Genomic DNA, 21,882 nt, shown 5'->3' on the forward strand with positions numbered 1-21,882 from the left:
TTTTTTTTTTTTTTTTTTTTTTTTTTTTTTTTTTTGTTTTTTTGTTTTTTTTTTTTTGCCTCAACAGGTCCTGCACATTTTCAACTCCATGACATCTCTCTCCAGCAGGCATTGATGGACAGTTATATGTATTGATAAGCAGGTGAAAGTTCGGTGAATCTTTTGGTGTTACACCAGTTATGGTTCTTCAAGCAGTTTAATAGATTGCTTCTTTTTGGCATTTGTAGATATTTTCAGTTCATATGTGTCTCTCTAGAGACAAAGAACTGAAGCTAAAATTTCCTATCATTCTGTCAAAAGTGACGGAACAGAACAAGAAGAAAAATCTACATTGTGCCTTTAGGAAATTTAGAACTTTTCTGCATAGTAGATAAGATGCACTTCAGTTTTCCAGAACCTTTATCTTTTTCAATCCATCCCATATGCCTATCATGAAAATTTGTCAACTAGACATACATTAGTGGTACATGATCAAAACCTTCTAACTATTGCTGTTCTGGCAAAAAGTTTAGCATATGGAAACCCAAATCTTTTGGGGTGAGCAAAAAATTTGATCAGATACTTTTCCACAAGATGCATTTCCTGCTCTTCTAGAGGGTGACAGTTACATGTCCAGTCTGTCTGGCTCCACTGATTCAACTGGATCATGAGATTCAGTCTTGATTCCATTGATGGAAATGGATGTTTTTGCTTTGTTCTACTGGAAATTAGCTTAGGTAATATAGTCACAAATGTATATTTGTGCGTGAATATGAAGTGGTCTTAGTCTAAAATGAAGAATTTGGCACGTTTTGCTGGAGCTGACAACACTTCCACAGCCATTTACAATCATGCTGTTAATAATTTATTATTGGTTATAGGAGAAAATTTAATTTAGTTAAAATGAACATGGATGGGAACTTAATAGGTTCATTTATTTCCCTCGTGAATTTTTAGCCTCCACTTTGCCACCTGCTCCTTTCTGGAAAAAAAATGCAGTCAATTTCCTTCTGTGCGCACATGAAAGAAGTATGGAATTGTAAATTAAGATGCTCATTTTCATAGTGGGAAATCGTGGCTCCTACCCCATCCTGCTGTCCTAGTCTGAGCGGTCATGAGCAAAATGGAACATAAAATCATGAAGACTGGGAACTGAAACCAGGCTGTTTGTTGTTGGACTGCTGAGAGTTCCCCTGATAAAACAGACGGTCTGGAATTGGCCGATAAATACTTACGTCAGCTAAGCAAAGGTCCTAATGTGCGTACTGATTTAGAGGAGCAGAACAGTCCTTATCAGATGGCCCAGCGGCTGGTGCATGAGAGTGAACTGCTGAGGACATAAAGCTGTTCTGTCCTGTACCAGTTGAACGTGCAGAAAAATGCAGAGTGACTGCAAAATGCTTCCACTGCTCAGTATTTTACTGATAAGAAGTTTTTGACAAAATACAGGCTTGCTTTTCGTATGGAAATGCTAATTATTCTAAACCAAAAGCACTTCTTATACTGTATCATTTTCAGTGACATTTTGCTTGAGAAAAAGATCCATACTTATGGTCTACTTGATAAATAACAAAAACAACTTTTTCACAAAAAATTAGTTATTTCTGAATCATATGAAAGTTCTTGTGTTTACTATGTGTGAAGTGCCATGGCATTAAGTATAAAAGCTAAATATTGAGATTGTCAGATCTGGATTTAGAATAGAATATGCAACCTTAGGAGAACCACTGTAACTTGTTGACTTGCTGTGCTTGCCACAAAGTAAAACATTCTCCTTTTAATTTTCAGAATGACTGCTAAATCTAGCAGCTACATAAAAACAGCCAGTTTCTGTAGGAGGACACTGATAAATGATCTGTTAGATCACACAATTATGCTGTCTGATCCAACAGCAGAGAAGCTGCAGGGATATATTTTCACTAGGAGAGGCAAGGCATTAAAATGAATCCATCTTACAACAGTGTTTATCTTTTTAATAATTATGAGCAGATAGTTAAATGCAATGACAGGTCCTCTGAAGAGAGTTTCTGTAGACATTGTGAATAGGATTTTCATTATGTATTTATCTTAGTTTCTTTTAAAATCTCTGCAAGGTCTGAAAAACCTCTTAACTGAGTTTTATGGGGCTCCTATAATCCTATTTGTAAAAGAAAAGTTTCCATGTTCATTCACTGATGTAGGTCTGCAAAATACGGTTTCAAGATTTTTCTGGTTAAAGAAGATTTATGAGACAATATGTTTTGGAAAAGTTCCACAGTTTTACAAATGTGGGATTGGGAAGTGCTGACAAGACTCAAAGGCAGCTCAAAAACTGCATTATTCATCACAAGAAAATACTGGAGCAATTCTGCAGGAAAAAAAAAATTATAATTTCCAAAGCAGACCTAGGACTAAGATGTATTAAATTTACAGCATTATAAGGGATGCAACTGAAAAAATTAGTGATGCTTAAGGTAGTATTTATTCCAGCACTGTCAAAGAAAGGACGTTTTGGATTGTTTAAAATACATCAAAATTTCATCATTTAAGGCATAATTTCTAAGCCCATGTCTGGTGGAAATTTGGTGAAGTTAAATAGTGTTCATAAAAGGTTTTGAAAATCAAGTAAATATTTTTTTTTCCTCTTGGAATATTTCAAGCCAGTTAAAGATCATTCTGCCGTATGCGTTTTATAATTTGCAGCTCTAAAGAGGCTGTATCAGAAACCATCCTGAGCAAATTGGATCCTAGTATGCAGGAAGAGCAGCTGAGACTAAGTGAATGACTGTTGTCAGTGAGTTGCAATAATCTGGATGTGTTGGTGGATACAGCATGAGACAGTTTGGTACTTGCGCTGTTTGGGAAGTACTGGTATGGTGAATCCTTCTGCCCTATGTGGGAGAGCTACCCAGTCCCACCTGCTGACACCAAAGTTACTTCACTCAGCTGGCTGCTGCTTTGGCTCTGCAGGGCACCAGCACAGCTCTGCTCCTGCTGGGGCTTTCCAAAGGATTCATTTTCAAATTCTTTGTGAGCTAGGTCTGGAAAGAAAAGAAGATGTACTACAGGTTTACTACTTCAATCCAATATTATGTGTAACATTTCATAAGACTGAAATGCTTCTGGAGAGCCCTGCAAATGAATTGAGTGGAAAGAGTAATGGAAAAGCAGGAGAAAATAAACCTTATTGCTGTAATCTTTGTGCTCATTTTTATGCATTTTGGGGCTAAATCGATGAGAGTATTGATGTTTCAAATGAATCTGAATGGCTTTACTCAGCAGCTTTTATGGGCTTCTGAAAGAAAAAGGTCAAGTGCATAGTGCAGCTAGAGTTGTGAGGTTAATGTGTGATGAAAAAGAACTGTGGCCTGCATTTTCATCCTAAAAGTGACAGAATGGTTGAAACCACAGATGGTAAGCCATAGGGGTAGCACTCTCAAATCCTCCTCAAAGAAAAAGTATTCCCATTGTTATGTTTAGTGTTGTCAGATTTTGGGGCTCACTTTGATTTATATTCAGATATATATCAGATATTCAGATATATATTTGCATGTAGAAATATTCTTCCTCTGAGAGGAATTAATTAATTCCTCTTACTGCAAAAATAATTGAGATCTATGTCAGACAGCTAGAGAGCATTAAAGAAGTCGTGAAAGTTTAGTACATTTTTATGTCATTTCTGTAATCATGTTTGTGGTTGAGGTGCCAAACTCTTTTTTTTTTTTTTAAGTGTATCAGAATCTAGCTAAATAGCTCTGGATGAGTAAACGTCTCCAATTCTATTATCAGAAAATGGTTTGTATCTTCTTCTGATTAATGATTTTTCTGGAGTTGTTATTTAGTGAGGTAAGTTTTGAAAAGGTTGATTACTTTGTACCAAAGGAATATCTTATTCCACTGTTCTGTGTTTGTTCATTTAATGTTGTTCCTGTCTGAACTTCGGTATTCAATCATAGAGTCTGAGATAAACTATTCTGGATTAAAATTTGAACAAAATGCAGCTGGTATGGCCTCAAAATAGTAATCATAGTAAATGAAAAGCTAAAACAAGTACTTACATACCAGTGCATTTTGAAAACTAGAATAGAAATCTTTTAGGGAAAAATATACTTTAAATTACTCCATGGATTAACTTCACATTCAATCTGACTCACAGTAATACAAGTGCTTTTCTTTAATACCTGATCCAGGATCTACTGCAGGGAAATTATTATATTAATTTTAGTTTCATTTCTTTTTCATGTAAAATGCATTACCGTGTATCCAACTGCAGAATACTGGCAGTATTTTAAAATATATGTTGATCTATGCAGGTTAGAAGCACATTTGTCAGACAGCAAATTTAAAACATAATAAAAAGAGAGGATTAATAGGAGAATAATTCTCTATTCTTCCAAAAGTTATATCACGGACCACTTTTTTTATCTGTTATTTGTTCTGGCACTCTTCATGTTATTGTGGGGGTAGGGCAAATTTCTTCATAAAAATACGTATTTTTGCTAACTTCAGTTACTATATTGAATGTCATTGTCTACACTCTGGCTTCTTCACATTTCGTTCATATTTCTTGCCAGTCTATGACAGAGAAGGGCTTTAATCTGGCTTTTCTGCATGCTCTCAATTAATCTATCAGGTATTTCAGCACAGGTTTCCTAAAAAGGAAGCAGATCCTTTTGCCTTAAATGTTTAAGAACTAGGCTTAAGTCTCTTTATTACGTGATTTTTATCCACCAGCCTTAAGGACAGTGCAGTTGTCAATGCAGGTGTTAACAAACTGGAGCATATGTATAGATATCCACCTTCCAGTTGGGTGTTTTGAGATCTTTTTGCTTTTCCGTAATTTTTGAGGTATACAATGGAAACAGATGTGTTTTTTTTTTTAAAATCTCTTTCTCTATCTTTTGGTGATTATCATTGCAGAAAATGAAAACGTGGCCAATGCTAACACGGAAACCTCTCATTCTTTTTTCCAAATTGCATCCCTGAATCCTTGGGTCAACTCACAAATCACTTAAGTCATAATCTTACTATTTCTTAAAATAAAATATGTAGTCCAAAATAAATACAAAATACAGCATTATGAAAATCCCAAAGCCACAGAAAATTTGGACTTACAGTGCACACTTGAGTACAGTCAAATCAGGTGTTACTGAACATTGCATAACAGATAGACAACCAAGGAACTGAGCACTGTATTAAAGCATCTAGGCACATATGCAGTTACTGTTCTTTGATGACCTATGGTTGCCTCCCCATAAAAGGCTAACCCTTTTTTCTGCAGTGAATTTCCATTTTAATGAGATTATTTTCAACCTGTACAACTAGCAGTAAAATGTTACGTACACTTTTCATCACAGTCAGGTAGGCTGTAAACACTAATTGAGTTAAAATTTAGCTCTTTTTTTCATGGTTTTCTTGACCAGTTCACATTTGTAGAACCACATACAGCAAAAATGAATCGCTCTTTAGTATCGCTCTTTTTTTTTTTTTTTTTTGTTTTGAACACTGTTCATTCAAGAATGTCCTGTGTTGTACACAATCACATCACTGAAAGGCCTCAGTGAGATTTGCCCCAGAGATTTGCTTTTTTCCAGCCTGAACAAGAATGATGTAGATATCTGGAGGAGAAAGTAATATAGTGATAGCAGACTACAGAACCAGGCACTTTGTTATTTCCATCAATTTACAAAATGTAACTCCTTCATGCTTTGCTGTAGTCCTTCTACTTCTACTATAGTACTTCTGGTTGTCACTCAGGTGAACACTATCTCATGATCAAGGCCTGGGACTGGTTACAAGAGTATAACAGCTGACTTGCTTTTTTTGAGCAGAACAGAGGCTTACTTCTTTGAGTAGTCTTATTTTAGATTAAAGTGAATAATTTAAAAAATGATCATTCCAATATAAAGATAGGAGGATCTGAAATACAATGGAAACCACTGCAATGTATTGTTTAGGAATGTCAGACAAATCACAGTATGTAATTAGATTTTATAAATTTTTCTAGCAAACTGTTTTACTGTCCATTTTTATTTCAAGTCATGTTTGCTTTTTCTTATACACATAGGCTTTTTCTAAATCCCTAGTAAGTACGTAGATAAACACTTACTTCATAGACTCAAGAACTTAATTGGTTTTCAGTTTCAAAATTTAATCGTAACCAGGTTCTTGGAAGGAATGTCATGGCTTTGCACAGAGACTGAAGGACAGTGATTCATTTAGTAGGACTGAAAAATGGAGCACTTAGAGGTTCTCATGACCATAAGGGAGTTGACGCCTTCAAGTCTCACTTCCCTGGAGAGGTATAGTTAAGGATGTTGTACTATTATCACTCTGAAAAAATCAGATTTTGATTTCGGAATCCTAGAAGTGCACAGAAATTAAGAACAGAATTTTATATTATTAAAAGCTACTTTTGAAAATTTCTTAGATGCGGTAGAGAAAAATCTAGGCAATTCTATGACAAGGATAGTGGCCTCTGCCATTTTGATGTCCTGTATATAAGCGCTATGCTGCAGTTTGCTACAGTCTGCACAATTTCGCACAGTGTATTAGTCTGTTTTTATTAAATATGATCAGGTGAGAGCAGAAGGAATAGGGGAGGCTGCTATGAGTAACATGAATTAAGGCAAAGGAACACTAGCATCTGAAGCCTCAGCACCAGCTTTAATCCACTTTTACCTTACTGGATCTACAAAGCCTGGGCCTTGTATATGGAAGCATCAGGAACTTCCCAGGCTGAGAAAATATGGCTGCTCTAGGCAAGGCATTCACTACAAACTATTTCTTATTTGGCTTGCCACAATTCTTGTCACAACTGTTTGCTGAACTAAAGACAGTATGAATATAGCCCATATGCTGGATAATGGGTTGAAAGTGATATTGCTCAAAAATAACCTTTTGGGAAATATTCTTCTTGATGAGTTCCAGGGACGTGTTTATGTTTAGCTCTATCATTCTGAAGTACTCAAGGTGAAGCATTTCAAGGATAGATACTAAATTTCAGTTTCACACCTGACCTTAATTCAAATTTATTTTCTCAAGTAGATAAAACCTAGATGAAGCTCACATGCGTAGGAATGGTCATATCATGTTTCATCCCCCTCAAAGAATATAAAGGACGCTTTGTCTGCTTGATTCTTTTCTCTTTTAAACGTTTATACAGTTCTCAAGTGTGTTTAAGCTTTTCTAATGTTCTACTTCTCATTACCAAGATCTACTTTGAAGTACTTTGATTTGGCAATTCTTCAACAGAACATTTATTCTTAACAATTCCAAATTACAGAAGTCAATTTTACACTTTACATAGAGTGCTGGATTCTATCATCTCGTACAATTTTTCTTTTCTTCATTTTAATTACAGCATTGCAATTCTAAATAAAACCCTTATTCATATTTTTTACATTGTTATATGCATTACATGTACTTTATCCTTTCTTCAGAATTACTGAGATGGTAATGATTTTACAGCAAGATTGTACTGTAATTACTATAGCTGTTGTGCTAAGGCATTTTATGTCTTGCTTTGTCTTTTGAATGAAAAAAATCTTTTTATTGGAAATAGATGTGTTGAAGCTGTTAATTATTCAGTAAAAAGACATTTGTATTAAAGAGCTGGTATTTTTTCTTCAACACTTTAGGCAAATTAGAGTGACTCTTACATGATTTGAAACTTTATTCAATAGTCCGTTAAAGTTTTAAATGAATTTTGAAGAGTAAAAAATACAAATATTTTATTTTCCAATAACTAGAGATCTGTGCTTTGTTCCTCCTGATATACTTTATAAACAGAATTCAAAAGAAATCAACTGTCATCCTGTCTGGAAGACATTATTACTTTATATATTGGAAGTATAACCTTTGTATTCTGGTACTTCTTAAGTCTCATTATATGGGACTCCTAAATGAAACAACAATCTTCTGCCTTTAACAATTAGAGAAATTGGCCTTTTAGAAGCCTTTACAGGCACAGCTATGTATTTTCTTAGTAGTAATCTAGCAAATATTTTCAGTAAAAGGTTACCGATTCTAGTCAACGTGGTCTTAAATGGAAGAACATCAACTGACTTTTTACATGACAGCTTGTGTTCATAATGTTTCTGGAAGGACTCTCTACCTCTTTTCATGCTTTTTTTTGAGGATGAGCATCAACAGTCCTCAGCCTAGTTTTTCTGAACCTCAGCAATGAAAGAAATTTTCAGCATGTTGGTTCAGCATGGGGGCACCATCCCCTCTGTGCTAATGGCTTCAGGGTGAATGAGAAGACAGAATAAAAGAAAGTAATGAGAGATCAAACCTTTATAATTTTGTGTGACATTTGATAAGATGATAACACTGCATGAAGAGATACTATTTCATAGAATGACAGAATCACAGAACCATTTGAGTTGGAAGGGATGCGTGAAGGTCATGTACTCCGACAGTCCCTACAGTGAACAGAGTCATCTACATCTCAATCAGGTGCCCAGAGCACCATCCAGCCTGATCTTGAATGTGTCCAAGGACTGGGCATCCACCACATCTCTGGGGACCCCGGGTATCCTGTGCTTTGCCTCACCACCCTTATTGCAAAAACTTCTTCCTTATGTCCCATCTAATGACTAATCTATTTTGTCTATGAGTTTTGAGAGTAACTAAAGCAAGTTACAGGTTCTAGCAGTACTTTGTAGCAGATAGGAAATGGAGAAATACTTTCTAGCAAGAACTGTAAAAACAGCAGATGCATTCTGTCCTATGACTGACCATCCATGGGTCAGAAATAGGTCATCATCTGTCTTCCAAGTACATGAGATGCATTGGCCATGAAGAGCTGCTGTGAGACAAGGATAATTGAGTTCCTTTGAGGCACAGTCAGTGATCTCTACCAGGTCTGCACTACTTTGAGAATTTCCAGTGGTCCAGAGGTTTTGGATACAAATTCTATGCTGGAATGTAGAGCCTACACACAAATGTCATGGGAGGGACATCTCTGTGAGATAATCTATTTGGAAATATCTTTCTCCTGCCATGAAATTATTATTAAAAAGAATGCAGTGAAGTGCTTAGGAAGATTTGGAGGCTTAACTTCTGTCTTTTAGCAGCTTCTTTGGTCACTGTGCTTAAAGCTGCTGTTTGCAGCAAAAATAAAGCTTTTAAAATGTCTACAGGGAATAAGGGATATGTGCTTCTGTGAGATTATCACATTAACTTCAACAAGTAAGACTTGCTGAAAGCCTTCCATCATTTTCAAGCATGATTTTTGGCAGGTGATGAGTTTACATTTGATTTCCCAGCTTGTTCTTGATAATGAATTTAGCTAGATTATGATGAAGACTTTCAGGCATGCAGACTGTTCATGTGTTTGGCAATTTCAAGATTAAGCAGCTTTAGCTAGCACTCTATCTAGCGTATATACAATTCAGGGGAATCTTATAGATCAAATGCCAATCTTCAGTCAAATATAAAGATTTATCAAAAGCCATCCAAAGGATAATTTGCAGTTTACAAATCCTATAGAACATGCATATTTGTCTTTGATTTCATGGATTGAATGTGAAATAGAAATATGAGATAATGGAAGTGGAACTGAGCTCATAAATATACTCATAGAATTTAGAGTAGGAAGAGACTTGTTGGATACTAGTTGGATCTAACAGAAGACAAAAAATACTTAAATGTGTGTACATATTAAGTTATTTTAAGATATTTTCATTAAGCTTCAATCTGGAAAGCTGTTGAAGAGGGGAACTGAATTAACATTAATGATGATTCATTGGTGAAAGTGAGAGAGAAGTGTTTGAAAGATGCTTAAAGCTTCTCTGAAATAGGTTATATTCTTCATCTATGGAATGTACAAATGCAGCCAGGGCAGATTCACATAGTCTCTAATGGTGAAAGTTACTTTTGGGGAATGATGGGCAGTGCCAGGGACAGAGACAAGACAGACACAAACACAGCAGGGAAGAACACACAACAGGATCCCAGATAAGCCTCCTCCTCTGGGGCTTCTCTCCAGGGCAGCTGGTGGTGATTATGATTATAGTGAAAGGTTACAGAGCTGTGAACAGGAGACATTTAGCATTACTGAAGCGTTCCAGGCACTTGCAACGTTTGATCAGGTTTGCTGAGAGTGAGTTAGGCAAAAATTAAAAAATGCTTTTACAGAGCTTGGACCGGTTTGTGATTTCAGGTGGAAATCACGTAAGACTCTTTGGCTTTGAGAAATTTCAGCTAGATGCTAAAGAAAACTTGGGAATTTTGACTAAATTTTGATTAATCCTTTAAACACACTTGACCTTGATACTAAATGAGACCCAAATGGCAATATTTACACAGCATTACAGTTTTAATACTATGAAAACATATAGAGTAAGTTAAAATGAATTGAAGCCTGATGTAAAATGCCTGCCTGAAGTAAACCACTTCATCTTGCGTAAATACGATCAATATTTAAACAGCCAAGATGACTATCATCATAAAAATGTAGGTTTTTTTCATTAAGAAAGTGTGTGCTATATAGCTGCAGAATTTCTATTTTAATTCTTCAATATGGGAATGAAGTTTTACTATATAAAAATGTTGGCTGAATTACCAGCAGATTCAATATTTATTTTCCAATGACTGAATCATAATTACAGATCAGTGTGTACCACTCATAGTGCTTAAAATAATCACAAAATGAATTGTGATTCGTGAAACCCTTAGCAACCGCAAGGCTTCCTGTGCATAGGCTCAGACACAGGAGTGACTGAGAAGTTGTTCCATTAAACACATTTGCAGCACCAGAAGTGTGATATATCTTTCTTGCAGTTCTCTGAATCAGAATTTAGAGACACAGCACCTCTAAACAGAAGGAATATTAGATAACTGCATTGTTTTGTTTTCAGAGGAATGAAATGTACATCAAGATCCAGATAAGGAGCTATCCATTCTAATCCTTGCCCATTATTGACCTGTTGCCTTGACTGGCAAAGTGTCCTTGTGTCAATGTATTTTCCTTTGTGTAAAAAGTCTTGAAGTAATGGCTAGTTCTTTTGAAGCCACTCTACTGTCTATATTGTAATGGCAGGTGGGAGTGGGGAAACAAGACCTGCTAACCAAAGGGATTGCTCCTGAACCTTTATTAGCATATTTTGAATATTTTCCTATTTCCTCTCATCCATTCTAATGATCTAGTTTTTCATAACCATGTATTAAAAATATTACAACTGTATCTGCAATTTTGTTGTTTCATAGATGGTATTTATCTTTTTTCCTATAGAAAACATGCAGAAAGGGAATTATAGCCTTGCCATCCCACTAAAAGGTTTCTAACAATCGTTATGTTATTTTGATTTTTGACTTGAAGAAGCGAGAGCGTGAACTTTGTACATAATTTATGCCTATTATTACAACTTCTTTTTTATTTCTGATCTATATGATTATATAAAGTATTCATTGAAATAAGTGGATTATTTAGATATAGATGCCCTGTAACTTGTGATGCTCCACAGGGGTTGGTGCTGGGTCTGGTCTTGTTCAACGTCTTCATCAGTGACCTGAATGAAGGGATGGGCTCCATCATCAGCAAATTTGCTGATGATACAAAGCTGGGAAGATTGGCAACATGCTAAAAGGCTGTGCTACCATCCAACAAGACCTGGACAGACTGCAGAGTTGGGCAAGGAAGAACCTGATGAGATTTAACAAGAGCAAGTGTAGAGTCTTGCACCTTGGGAGGAATTACCACACGCATCAGTACAGGTTAGGGGATGACCTGCTGGAGATGAGTTCTGTGGAGAAGGACCCAGAGATCCTGGAGATCTGTTGGTAGACAACAGGTTGGCCGTGAGTCATCAGCCACCATGCGCCTGGTGGCCAAAAAGGCCAGTGGTATCCTGAGGTGCATTGAAAAGAGAGTGGCCAGCAGGTTGATTCCCCTCTGATCTGCCCTGGCTACTTTGTCCAGTTCTGGGCTCCCCAATTCTTAAAAGACAACAATCACCTAGACAGAGTCTAGCAGAGGGCCACAAAGATGATTAAGGGCCCAGAGCATCTCCCACATGCGGAAAGGTTGACTAACCTGGATCTGTTCAGCCTGGGGAGGAAAAGATTGAGAGGGGATCTGATAAATGTTTATAAACATCTGAAGAGAGATGGATGCAAATGGATGAGGCCAGGCTCTTCTCAGTGGTTTGTAGTGATAGGATGAGAAGTGATGCCCTAAAACTGGAATGTAGGAAATTCTGTACTAACATGTGTAAGAACTTCTTTATGGTAAGGGTGATGGAGCACTGGAACAGGATGCCCAGAGAGGATGTGGAGTCTCTTTCTATGGAGATATTCAAAACCCATTTGGAAGCCTTCCTGTGTGACCTATCGCAGGGTATGTGCTTTAGCAGAGGACTGGACTCAGTGATCTCTGGAGGTCACTTTCAACCCCTGCAATTCTGTGATCTCTTGAGGTCCCTTCCAATCCCTATGATTCTGTGATTATATGAACTAATTGGATTGTCAGAAAATGGTTACTATCCTTCACCTTACTTTTAATTTCATATTACGTACCTGTCCATTTTTAGTTTATAATGTTCATTTAGAGGGTTGAATCACTCATATAACAGTAATTACAATCAAGTTAATCTTCTTAGTCAGTATTAAGTTGTCCAAACAAAATATGAAATTGCAGTTTACAGGAAAGTGTTGGTTCTGTCCTCAGTCTTTTTTACACATTGTCAGGACTTACTCATCATCTTTTCAAGTAATTAATACATTTGGCACACAGCAAGGATTTTCTCAACCAGTTCATGAAACATAACAATTTATTAGTTGTAGTTGTACTTAACTTAAACAATACACACCATTTTAAAATTACATTGTGATTACTAAATATTAATACAAATACCTTCTTTTCTCTGAAATTAGCATAAGCATTTTTAGAATATTATTATTAATATTTTATTTTAAAATAATATCAATGTATTCACTGTCCATCCCTCAACAGTGACTTAAATTATCTTCAAAATATAATAGGAAACAAGGTTTATTTATGGTTTACTTTACAGTTTACTTCACTCCCCCTTTATCTGTTGCAAAAGCCAACTATTTTGCACAAAGTTTCCAAAGCAGTTTTAAGCTAAGTCCAGATGTGTAGGTTAGAAAGCTGGTTCTTTGCAGTGCTTGGCAGTGGGGAGGCCCACCTGGAAGATGAAGACAGTTGCTGGGAAAGCAGACAAGTATTCTTGCTGGGCAGAGGTGTCAGAGGCTGAAGGGTGAGGGCCAAGCAAGCCCAGCCCCTGCGCCTGCTCACTGTCAAAGGCAGGTGGGGGCAGAGGGTGCCTGCATTGTCCAGCAATGTTTTTTACTCCTGCATCATGGCTGTTAGTGGTGTTTACCTAATAGGACAGAAGATGGCTCTCCACCCACTGCCTTTATTACTTGCAGATGTTTCTCTCACCCTTACAAACTGGGACTGGTAGTTTTAAACTGTGCTTGTTATTTGTCCTGAGAGAAATAAGATGTTTCTTTCTCCATGAATCTATTTCTTTCTATTGTGTTGTGTTAGCTCTGCATACAGTTTATTTTGTACCTCAAAACAGTTCATTTTTCTATTTCACAGCTATTTGCTACTTCAGATTTTTCTCATTATTTCTTTCTTACATTTCACAGGCAGGATCGTACAAATTTTAGCTCCAGTTTTAAGTAGCATTTCAAGTTTTCCAATTGTATTTCTCATGTTTCTTTTTCACTTATTACATGTAATTCCACAAAAACAAACAAAACCCAATCCTGTCCAGCTGCAGTAATCACTATTTTTTAGTTTTCTTTCTCCTTTTTACAAAAATTCCTTTGTCTTGCAGAATGCTGCACTATAAGCATTTTAACACTTGTTTTGTCTTATAAACTGATGTATTTATTTTTTTATCAAAGTGACATTTTCAGTAAAGAATATTCAATCTCATTATTGAAATATTCTCTCTGTATCTCTGGCTGATTAAATACTGGAACTGGTTGAAGTTTGTGGAATCTCCATGCTAGAGAATATCACAAACTCAGTTGGAAAAGCCTCTTGCAATTTGATCTGACTTCGAAGTTTCATCTACTTTGGATGATGACTCTGCCTTAAGCAAGGGCTTGGACCAGGTAGGCATCCCCTTCAACCATATTATCTTGTGGTTTTATGGAGAGCTGCATTGGGTCAGCTGCAGACATTCTTGAGAACATAACCACACAATGCGGATGTGTGAGGTGACCAGGTCAGCACTGAAATGTATGAGTTTTGTCTTTTCCTGTCTCTGTGACCTCTTCAGAATCCCCTTAACGTTGCCTGAGAAGACCTTCCCAAATTTCCTGATGTTTTATTTTGTTCCGCATTCTTCCTAGTGTAAGAAATGATAGCTGCAGGGCAAACTGCATCAGCTGACTGTGACCTGTGAAGTAAGGTATTGCAAGGTCTTTGTTGCTTTCCAACTCCCTCTGGATTTTCTTTCCTCCTGCAAGCATACAAATAATTCCACATATCTGTCATTTGATCTATGCCCTGAGGAAACAGAGCCATATAGTTAAGAGCAAAATACACTACAGGAAATCGTAGGGTTTTAAGCAATTTTGAACCATGAGTGCTGTATTCTAGCCTGGTTCTCCCTTTGTGAAATGATGCCTTTTTAAAACAATTTACCCTTCCACCTCAAAAAGTGAAATTTGATCTGACACCAAGGGAACAGCACAAATGGTTAAATTATTGGCAAGCTGTAGCAGTGGTGTCTGTGCTCAGGAGAAACCGTGTGCATGGGTGCATGCGCTGCTGAGAAGCAACTCTCAGGAGAGTTACTGTGCATGCACCGAGTACTGCCAGCCTGTTTAGTGAATTTGCCTCTGCAGTCATTAGGTGCTCTGAGAGAGAGGGAACAAAGTCCTAGAACTGCCTCCTTGTGCATAAGGTTGTTTCTGTGTAGGAGATGCTTTCTCACAGTGTTTCAGCCACCCACTTCAACCCTCTGAGAAAAAAATCAACTCTAATTTTCCCATTCCATTTATACGTAATGCATTGTGTAGGATACCAAGTGGTTATGGTTGCTAAGAGCCCTATTTGTATTATGCTCCATACTAATTTCAGGTAAGACTTTGAAGAACTGAGGAAGCTGATCTTTCACAATACCATAAGCTAAAATTATGCTTATTTCCAAATAAATATAAAGGAAAAATATGAAGGTTGTTTTATGATGGAATAATACTTTCCAAGTTTGTGGGAAATTTATTCCCAACATTGCATCATTTAAAAAAAAAAAATCATACATTTTAATTAGGTTGAATCAAATATTTTATATGCTAATAAAAATAAATGAACATAAATCTGCCATAATTTCATTTGCCTATTTTTTTCTGTTCATTATTTCTACTGATTTTGTATTGCTTATATTTATACAATGTGTTGCATGTTATAGATTTTCTCTATAAGTAGCCAGCATTAGATGACTAATTTCAATTTTTTCAATTCAATTAATTTCAACAGACTTCTGAACTAGATGCTCGTTTCACAATTTTTTTCACATTTCATAACATAAAAACATTATCCCATCAAAACTGTTAAAATAATAAATGATTGTTAAAATAATTTTATTGTTAAAATCATAATATATCTTTACAAGAATCTGCCTTGTATGTTACAAAACTGTAAATCATTTCAGCTTAGAGATTTGCACAGAAAGAAGAAAATATCCATACTTGTCTGAACATCCTTTTTGTCACAGCTCTACAGAGTTACTGATAATTTTTTATTTCTCTGCAGTGCTGCGACTTCTCCATATGGTTTAACTGAGCACTGTCAGAAGTGTTCTCATCAAAGAGTTTAGGAGGAATCTGATGTTCAAGTAATTTGTCTGTGCAAGTTTATTGCCACAGAGGCATGAGTCCATGCATTGCAAAATCTCTTTTGGGTGTTTCCATGTTTGTAATGTAAAAGAATGTTCTCAAAACTAAAAGTTAAAGCACACTTGGGAAAATATTTGGATTTTTCTAATGCCATAGGCACCACCTTTCTTCTGGTATAATGATGAATTCTCTGTAAACACAGAGCAGTGGAGCTCCACATTAGCTCATATTCTGCAGCAAAAATATACTGGAGGCCAAAATAAAAATAAAGTCATTAAAATGAAGGAAAGTCCATGTTCATGGATATTAAAAATATAACCTAACTTTTAAGCAGGGAAAAACCATGTATGACAACCTGCAAAGCTTTATTTAGTGTTTAAATAAAACTGGAGACTGGCAGTGTCACAAATTAATATAAAATACCTGTGATCATAGTTAGCAAGTCCTCTCTGACTTATTGGACCTCTGACTCTTAATGGACTTTACATATTTGATAAGCTGTAAAGAATGGACAATTATGTGTGAACAATTATGTTATGTGTGTTCTCAAAGTGGATTTAAAAACAAAAAAAGACAAAAAATGCATCGGAGGTCTCTTCACAGTGACTGTTGCATTGCTTCCAATATTCCAGATGGGAGAAGCTGTTACTAAAATTTGAAATAAGCAATGCTCTGACACATATATATATATTTTTTCTTCCACAGATTAAGATGCTTGGTGAAGCAACTGGAGAAAGGTGACATCAATGTGGTGGATTTAAAAAAGAACATTGAATATGCAGCATCTGTGCTGGAGGCAGTTTATATTGATGAAACCAGGTGAGTCTGACATGAATAAAATCATAGAATGGTTTGAGTTGGAAAGGACATCACAGATCACATAGTTCCAGCCTCCCTGCTATGGCAGGGCTGCCCCCACCAGCTCAACTGCCCAGGGCCCCATTCCATTTGGCCTTGAACGCCTCCAGAGATGGGACACCCACAGATTCTCTGGGCAGCTGTGCCAGTGTCTCACCGCCCTCTGAGTAAAGAATTTCTACCTTATATCTAATCTAAACCTCCCCTCTTTTAGTTTAAAAAAGGAAGAGCAGTTGGGAGTTACATTTTACAAATCTAGTCTTTGCATGCAGTTGTAAATGTTACGAACTGAAGATCTCTGCAAATCAGAATAATGGGTAGCTTTTAGATTTTTTAGTGACAAGGTTAAAGCACTTAGGATTCCAAAGATCAGGTGTAACCATCATCTGGAGGATTTGCTTAGTTTCTGTCACCTTCACTTGCCAGATGTTGACAGTATAAAGCCATAAGAAATTTCTGAATGATGGATGATGGATTTTCTTTCGCACATAGGTCACACAATGATAATCATACTGAGGACTATGTCACGAAAAAAATGAGCTGTTTGGAAATGAAATGCTCAGAGATATGAGTCAGGGTATTATAATCTGGCCGCTAACATATAAGTTAACGAAAAGTTGTGATTTATTTTATAGTATTTAATTATTTGTTTGTATTTATCGTTACTGGCAGTATTAATGGCAGTCATCTTAAATGTGGGTTGACTTCAATGAAATTGGAACTTCTAAGTAAAAGTTCTTCCTGAAAACATTTTAAGATATGTAATATAATTGATGCTAACTAGCTAATTTACAATTTTATTTCAACATGCTTATTTTATTTTTTTTTTTTAAAGCAGAATGTTCTTGTAAAACAGTCTGCCAAACCCTCTTCAGTACTGCTGGAGCACGCATGCTATGTCTAGTCTCAGTCCCTTCTGACATTTAGGAAGTCTGCCATCTACTAATTATTGCACAGACCTAGCTATCTCATCCTCTCTTTCTTCTTGGAAGTCTGCAAATGTGATACAGTGCATAAACTGCAGCTCTAACTTCTTCCAGTTTCCTTTCCTTTAATGTGTGTGATTCACACACCAAACCTTGCTGGTTTGTAATTAGGAGCATCAACTATTAGGCAATAGAAAGCATAAACATTTGCAAACAGAAGGATGAAAACAATAGCAAATTTGGTACCAATGCTCTGTTTTTCCCAGATTATAATACAGACTGGGCTAGCAAAATCACTTCTGCTGGTGTCCTGCTCTTAGAGTTAATGCCTGTCCAGTTCTGTAAAAGACGATAGAACTGTGGTAAGAGAGACTTCCGGAGCAGCTGAGTCGTAGTTAATTCCATTTATGTACCACTACGAATATAATTATTTCAGTTTCGCTGATTGATTTAAGTTAATCAAGCTTCCTTTGTATTGTATTGTATCAAGGACTGGTTTGTGCATTTGAAATAGTTTGAAGTTAAAGTGATAAAATTTCTTAGGCAGATGTACAAAGAAATGATCAACACACTTCTCTTTAAGCGTATATTACCCTAATAGCAGCATAACATTTTATTTTCCAGTAATAGTTCTAAATGTAAATTCTGTTGACACAGTTCAAGTTCTCAAGAAGCTTTGGAAAATCTGGGTCCTCACCTCTGCATCGTGCAATACCCTAAAATCATCAGTGAACAGAACTTCATGCATTTTGCATGAACAACCACAGAGCTGTGTCATAGCTGCACAGTCAGTTGGGAGCAAGGATGTAATTACTCCTTCCATGCACCTCCCAGGCACTGTGATTAAGTGGGTACAGTACTCATAGCTCTTTCTGAGTAGTAGCACCAGGACTGTGAAAAATTTTTGTTTCTAAAATAAGGCCTTTATTGAAACAAATAGTATCATTATAACGAGGAACCCAGTCTTTCTAGCTCCGTGTGGGAGTATCAAGAAAAGTAACAGAAATTTCATATGCAGAGAAATCTGGTACACCTGAAAATGCTTAGATTTCAGCAGCAGCAGGTGCATTATTTTCACTGTAAGAAACTCTTTAAATAAGTTTATTGCCCTCATAGGTCTCAGCGGCAGGATTATTAAACTGCCCAAATGAAAATAAATATACTTAGCTTTATAGTGGTCTAGAAGATTTTTGTCATTCTCAGGCTATTTTCTTAACCTTAGGAGCATTATGATCTCATAATGGTGATTATTCAGATGTTTTCAAAAAAAAATCATTATGTTTGGGGAAGACCACAGGATGTCCAATCTTCATCCTGTGCCCACTAAGCCATGTCCCTCCTTGCACATCTACCCTTTTCTTGAGCACCGCTAGGGATGGTGACTTCACCACCTCTGAGCAGCTCATTCCAATACCTCATCACTCTTTCTGAGAAGAAATTTTTCCTGATATCTAGCTTGAAATCTTATTTATGAATTGCATTCCATATTTTGCGTAACAATATGATTTTTCATTATAATAAGTCATAAAGGAAATTAATTAAAACTGAGACAGATGTCTAGTTTTGTTGTAACTCACTGAATACTTCTCCAACACAACTGCAAACTGAGCTGATAGACATACTAATTTTTGTTATTATTTTCTCTCTCTATATATACATTAAGCATATGGATTATGTATTTCCTCCCATACCTACAGCTATTTTTCTGAAGTATTATGATGTAAAGGAATTTTCCTTGCCCATGCTACTTATGGCATGAGTAACAGTTAAAAATGAAGTAACTTTAATGAAACCAATTCTTCAAACTTTATTCTCCTATTTTTAGTGTTTAGTACTTTATATTCCATATTGTCTGTTTTGGTTTATAGTTTCTGAATTTATTTTCCGTCTCTGGACTAATGCAATTAGATTCAGATTTAGAATGGTGCATTGTTTGGACCTTCTGTTAAATTTATGGTAAGAATACAGGCTGAGTTTCCACTTTTGTAAAGTATTGTAAAATTGTAAAATATTTAAAATATTATCTGCACTACTGTTTTAAATTTTGACACTTTCCCGTATAAAAAAAAAATAATTCTGCGATTTGATGTACAGTATAGAAAGTGCAGTGATGTCTCCTTGTCCAAAGTATTGCAGATTTAGGACAAAAGGTTCAGTACAGAGCACTCAACTCACATTAAAAGAGCCATATTTTGTGTTTCACTAAAGCATTGCTTACATATCCAAGAAGACCTCAGCTTCAACCAGGCACTAAAACTGGATCCTGTCTGTGATGTTTTCTTCCTCCCCCATTTTCTGGGAGACAGAACTCAATACCAGTTGACAGAGAGCCCTCTAAAGTATCTCGATAGTCAGATTAGGAATAGCAGTGAACAGAGAGAGATTTGATTTACTTTGATTGAAAGGCCTTTCAATTCTATAAAGTTGTATGTGGACATGCAGATATGTGCAAGCTGGCAGCACCTTAAGTTTTCATTTAGCATACAACCATCAGCTTGAAATGGACGACAGAATTCCAACCCTTTAGCTGAGTAAGGAGCTCCTTCCTCAGGTCCTCTTACTTGCTTCTCTGCTGTTCTGTTGCTCTCTGCTGTGGCCTCTGATCTGAGGATAATGTAGCATTTTTAAAAACTGAGTACACATACTTATATCCATACAAGCTCTTTCTAAAAATATATGCAGTTGGGTTGGTGAAAAGGCAGAGAGGTAACACAGCAGGTTTTAATTACAGTGTTCTGAGAACAGACCCCTTTGGAACTAGCCAGATAGTAGAAATAGCATCCCCAAATTATGAAAAATTGATTTGGGGTAGTGATTTTCAGTATGCTGTATGAAAGATTCTGAGCTGACGGGAAGTTGGAAATGGAGAGAAGTCTGGTATATGTAAGTGCTGCTTTTCTCTGAGCTTAATTATCTGTGGCCCCATGTTAATTAACAAGCTTCTTTATCAAACACTTTTTAGGACTGCTGCATCTGTCAGTACTGCATAACTGTAAGGCACACGAGACACTTCCTTGAAAGAAAACTAGCACTTTGGTCACTGGAGCGGAGGCTCAGTGTCAGCTAAAAATAATCAGTGAACCTCTCACTGTTCCAGCCCCTCAGCAGATCTCTGTGGAAGAAGTTCAGACTTCCTCAATAGGTGTTATAAATAATTCTGACAAGTCTTGCAGAATTTTCTCCGTTTGTACCTGACACTTGGCTTGAGGTAGTGGAAGAAGGATTTTTAGAGTTGAACAGGAAATAAATACAGCCTGATAATCCAGTGAGGACAGCTGTTCCGTTCCTTGTAAACACAGCTCTTCATTTGTGGTGAGAAGAAAATAAGTCAAGTAAAATGTAGATGGAAATGACAAAATTAAGAAAAAAAAAAAGCATTTGAAAGCCAAAAACCCTGAAAATTTAAACTTACTGTGGAAAATGTTTTTAAGTTGTTCTGGATAAAGTCAGAATTTTTTGTTCCTATTAAAAGTTTTATTTTTACACTTCATGTGCTTTAATATTTTACAAAATAGACTTGATTTCAGGAAGATATTTATCTGTGTTTTTTCAATTCTATGCATAGATATGACTGGTTTTATACTGTAAAATACCCTTCTAAAAGACTTCAGTCTTTTGAAAACTTCTAACTTAGATGAGTTCATATTTCAGTAATATGTGAATGAGATGTGTTTTATATAGCTAGCAATTGCTTTCAGCATCTTTGTTTGAGTCATCAAGGAAAAATAACAAATACAAGTCATTGCCACATTCTTGAGGCGGAAAGGAAATCTCATTAAGGGTAAGTGGTGTTGTAATAATACGTGTCATCTGTTTGCATGAGAGATCTGGAAGTGCTGGAGGTATTTAAATGATACCATAAAATAAACACAGCAGTCTTTTTGAGGAAAAACCCCTTATTTAAAAATGTTTGCATTCGGATATGCATAAACTTAGTGAAACAGGAGGTCATTAAACCCTGTCTTTGTGTCTGCAGCTGTTCTATACACCTAGGACCATAATGAATTTCCAGTGCACTGCTCCAGTAACACACCAAGTATTTCTGCTGCTGCTAGCCTTAAAGCAGGGAAAAACGCTAAACAGTGACTGTGCCACTTGCAAGAGTTAGAGTTAACAACATCATCAAACATCTACGTGTCCTCTGAAAACACACCACAGAAGTATTTATGATGGGGACACACACTTGTGTATCTGTCATGTGGAATCTAAAGAGAGGAGAGGAGAGGAGAGGAGAGGAGAGGAGAGGAGCATTAAGGGTAAGTGGTGTTGTAATAATACGTGTCATCAGGAAGGGATGGAGAGGAAGGGATGGAGG

General features: G+C 36.4%; 1 protein-coding gene across 6 annotated transcripts in view; it reads left to right on the plus strand.

Moving 5' to 3' along the window:
- Window positions 1-21,882, plus strand: part of PDE1A (phosphodiesterase 1A) — a 208,750-nt gene that overhangs the window by 132,456 nt on the left and 54,412 nt on the right. For all 6 annotated transcript variants that reach the window (XR_006169460.1, XR_006169461.1, XM_042822474.1 and 3 more), the window contains one exon: window positions 16,489-16,602. Coding sequence is in view for 4 of the 6 variants with exons in the window: in XM_042822474.1 (XP_042678408.1) it covers window positions 16,489-16,602 (114 nt within the window). In the remaining 2 variants the exon portion in view is untranslated. The remainder of the gene's footprint in view (window positions 1-16,488; window positions 16,603-21,882) is intronic.

The sequence above is a fragment of the Centrocercus urophasianus genome, unplaced genomic scaffold, assembly GCF_019232065.1.
Source record: "Centrocercus urophasianus isolate 14NV4802_14NV808 unplaced genomic scaffold, USGS_Curo_1.0 seq_20, whole genome shotgun sequence".
NCBI classification, from domain to species: Eukaryota; Metazoa; Chordata; class Aves; order Galliformes; family Phasianidae; genus Centrocercus; species Centrocercus urophasianus.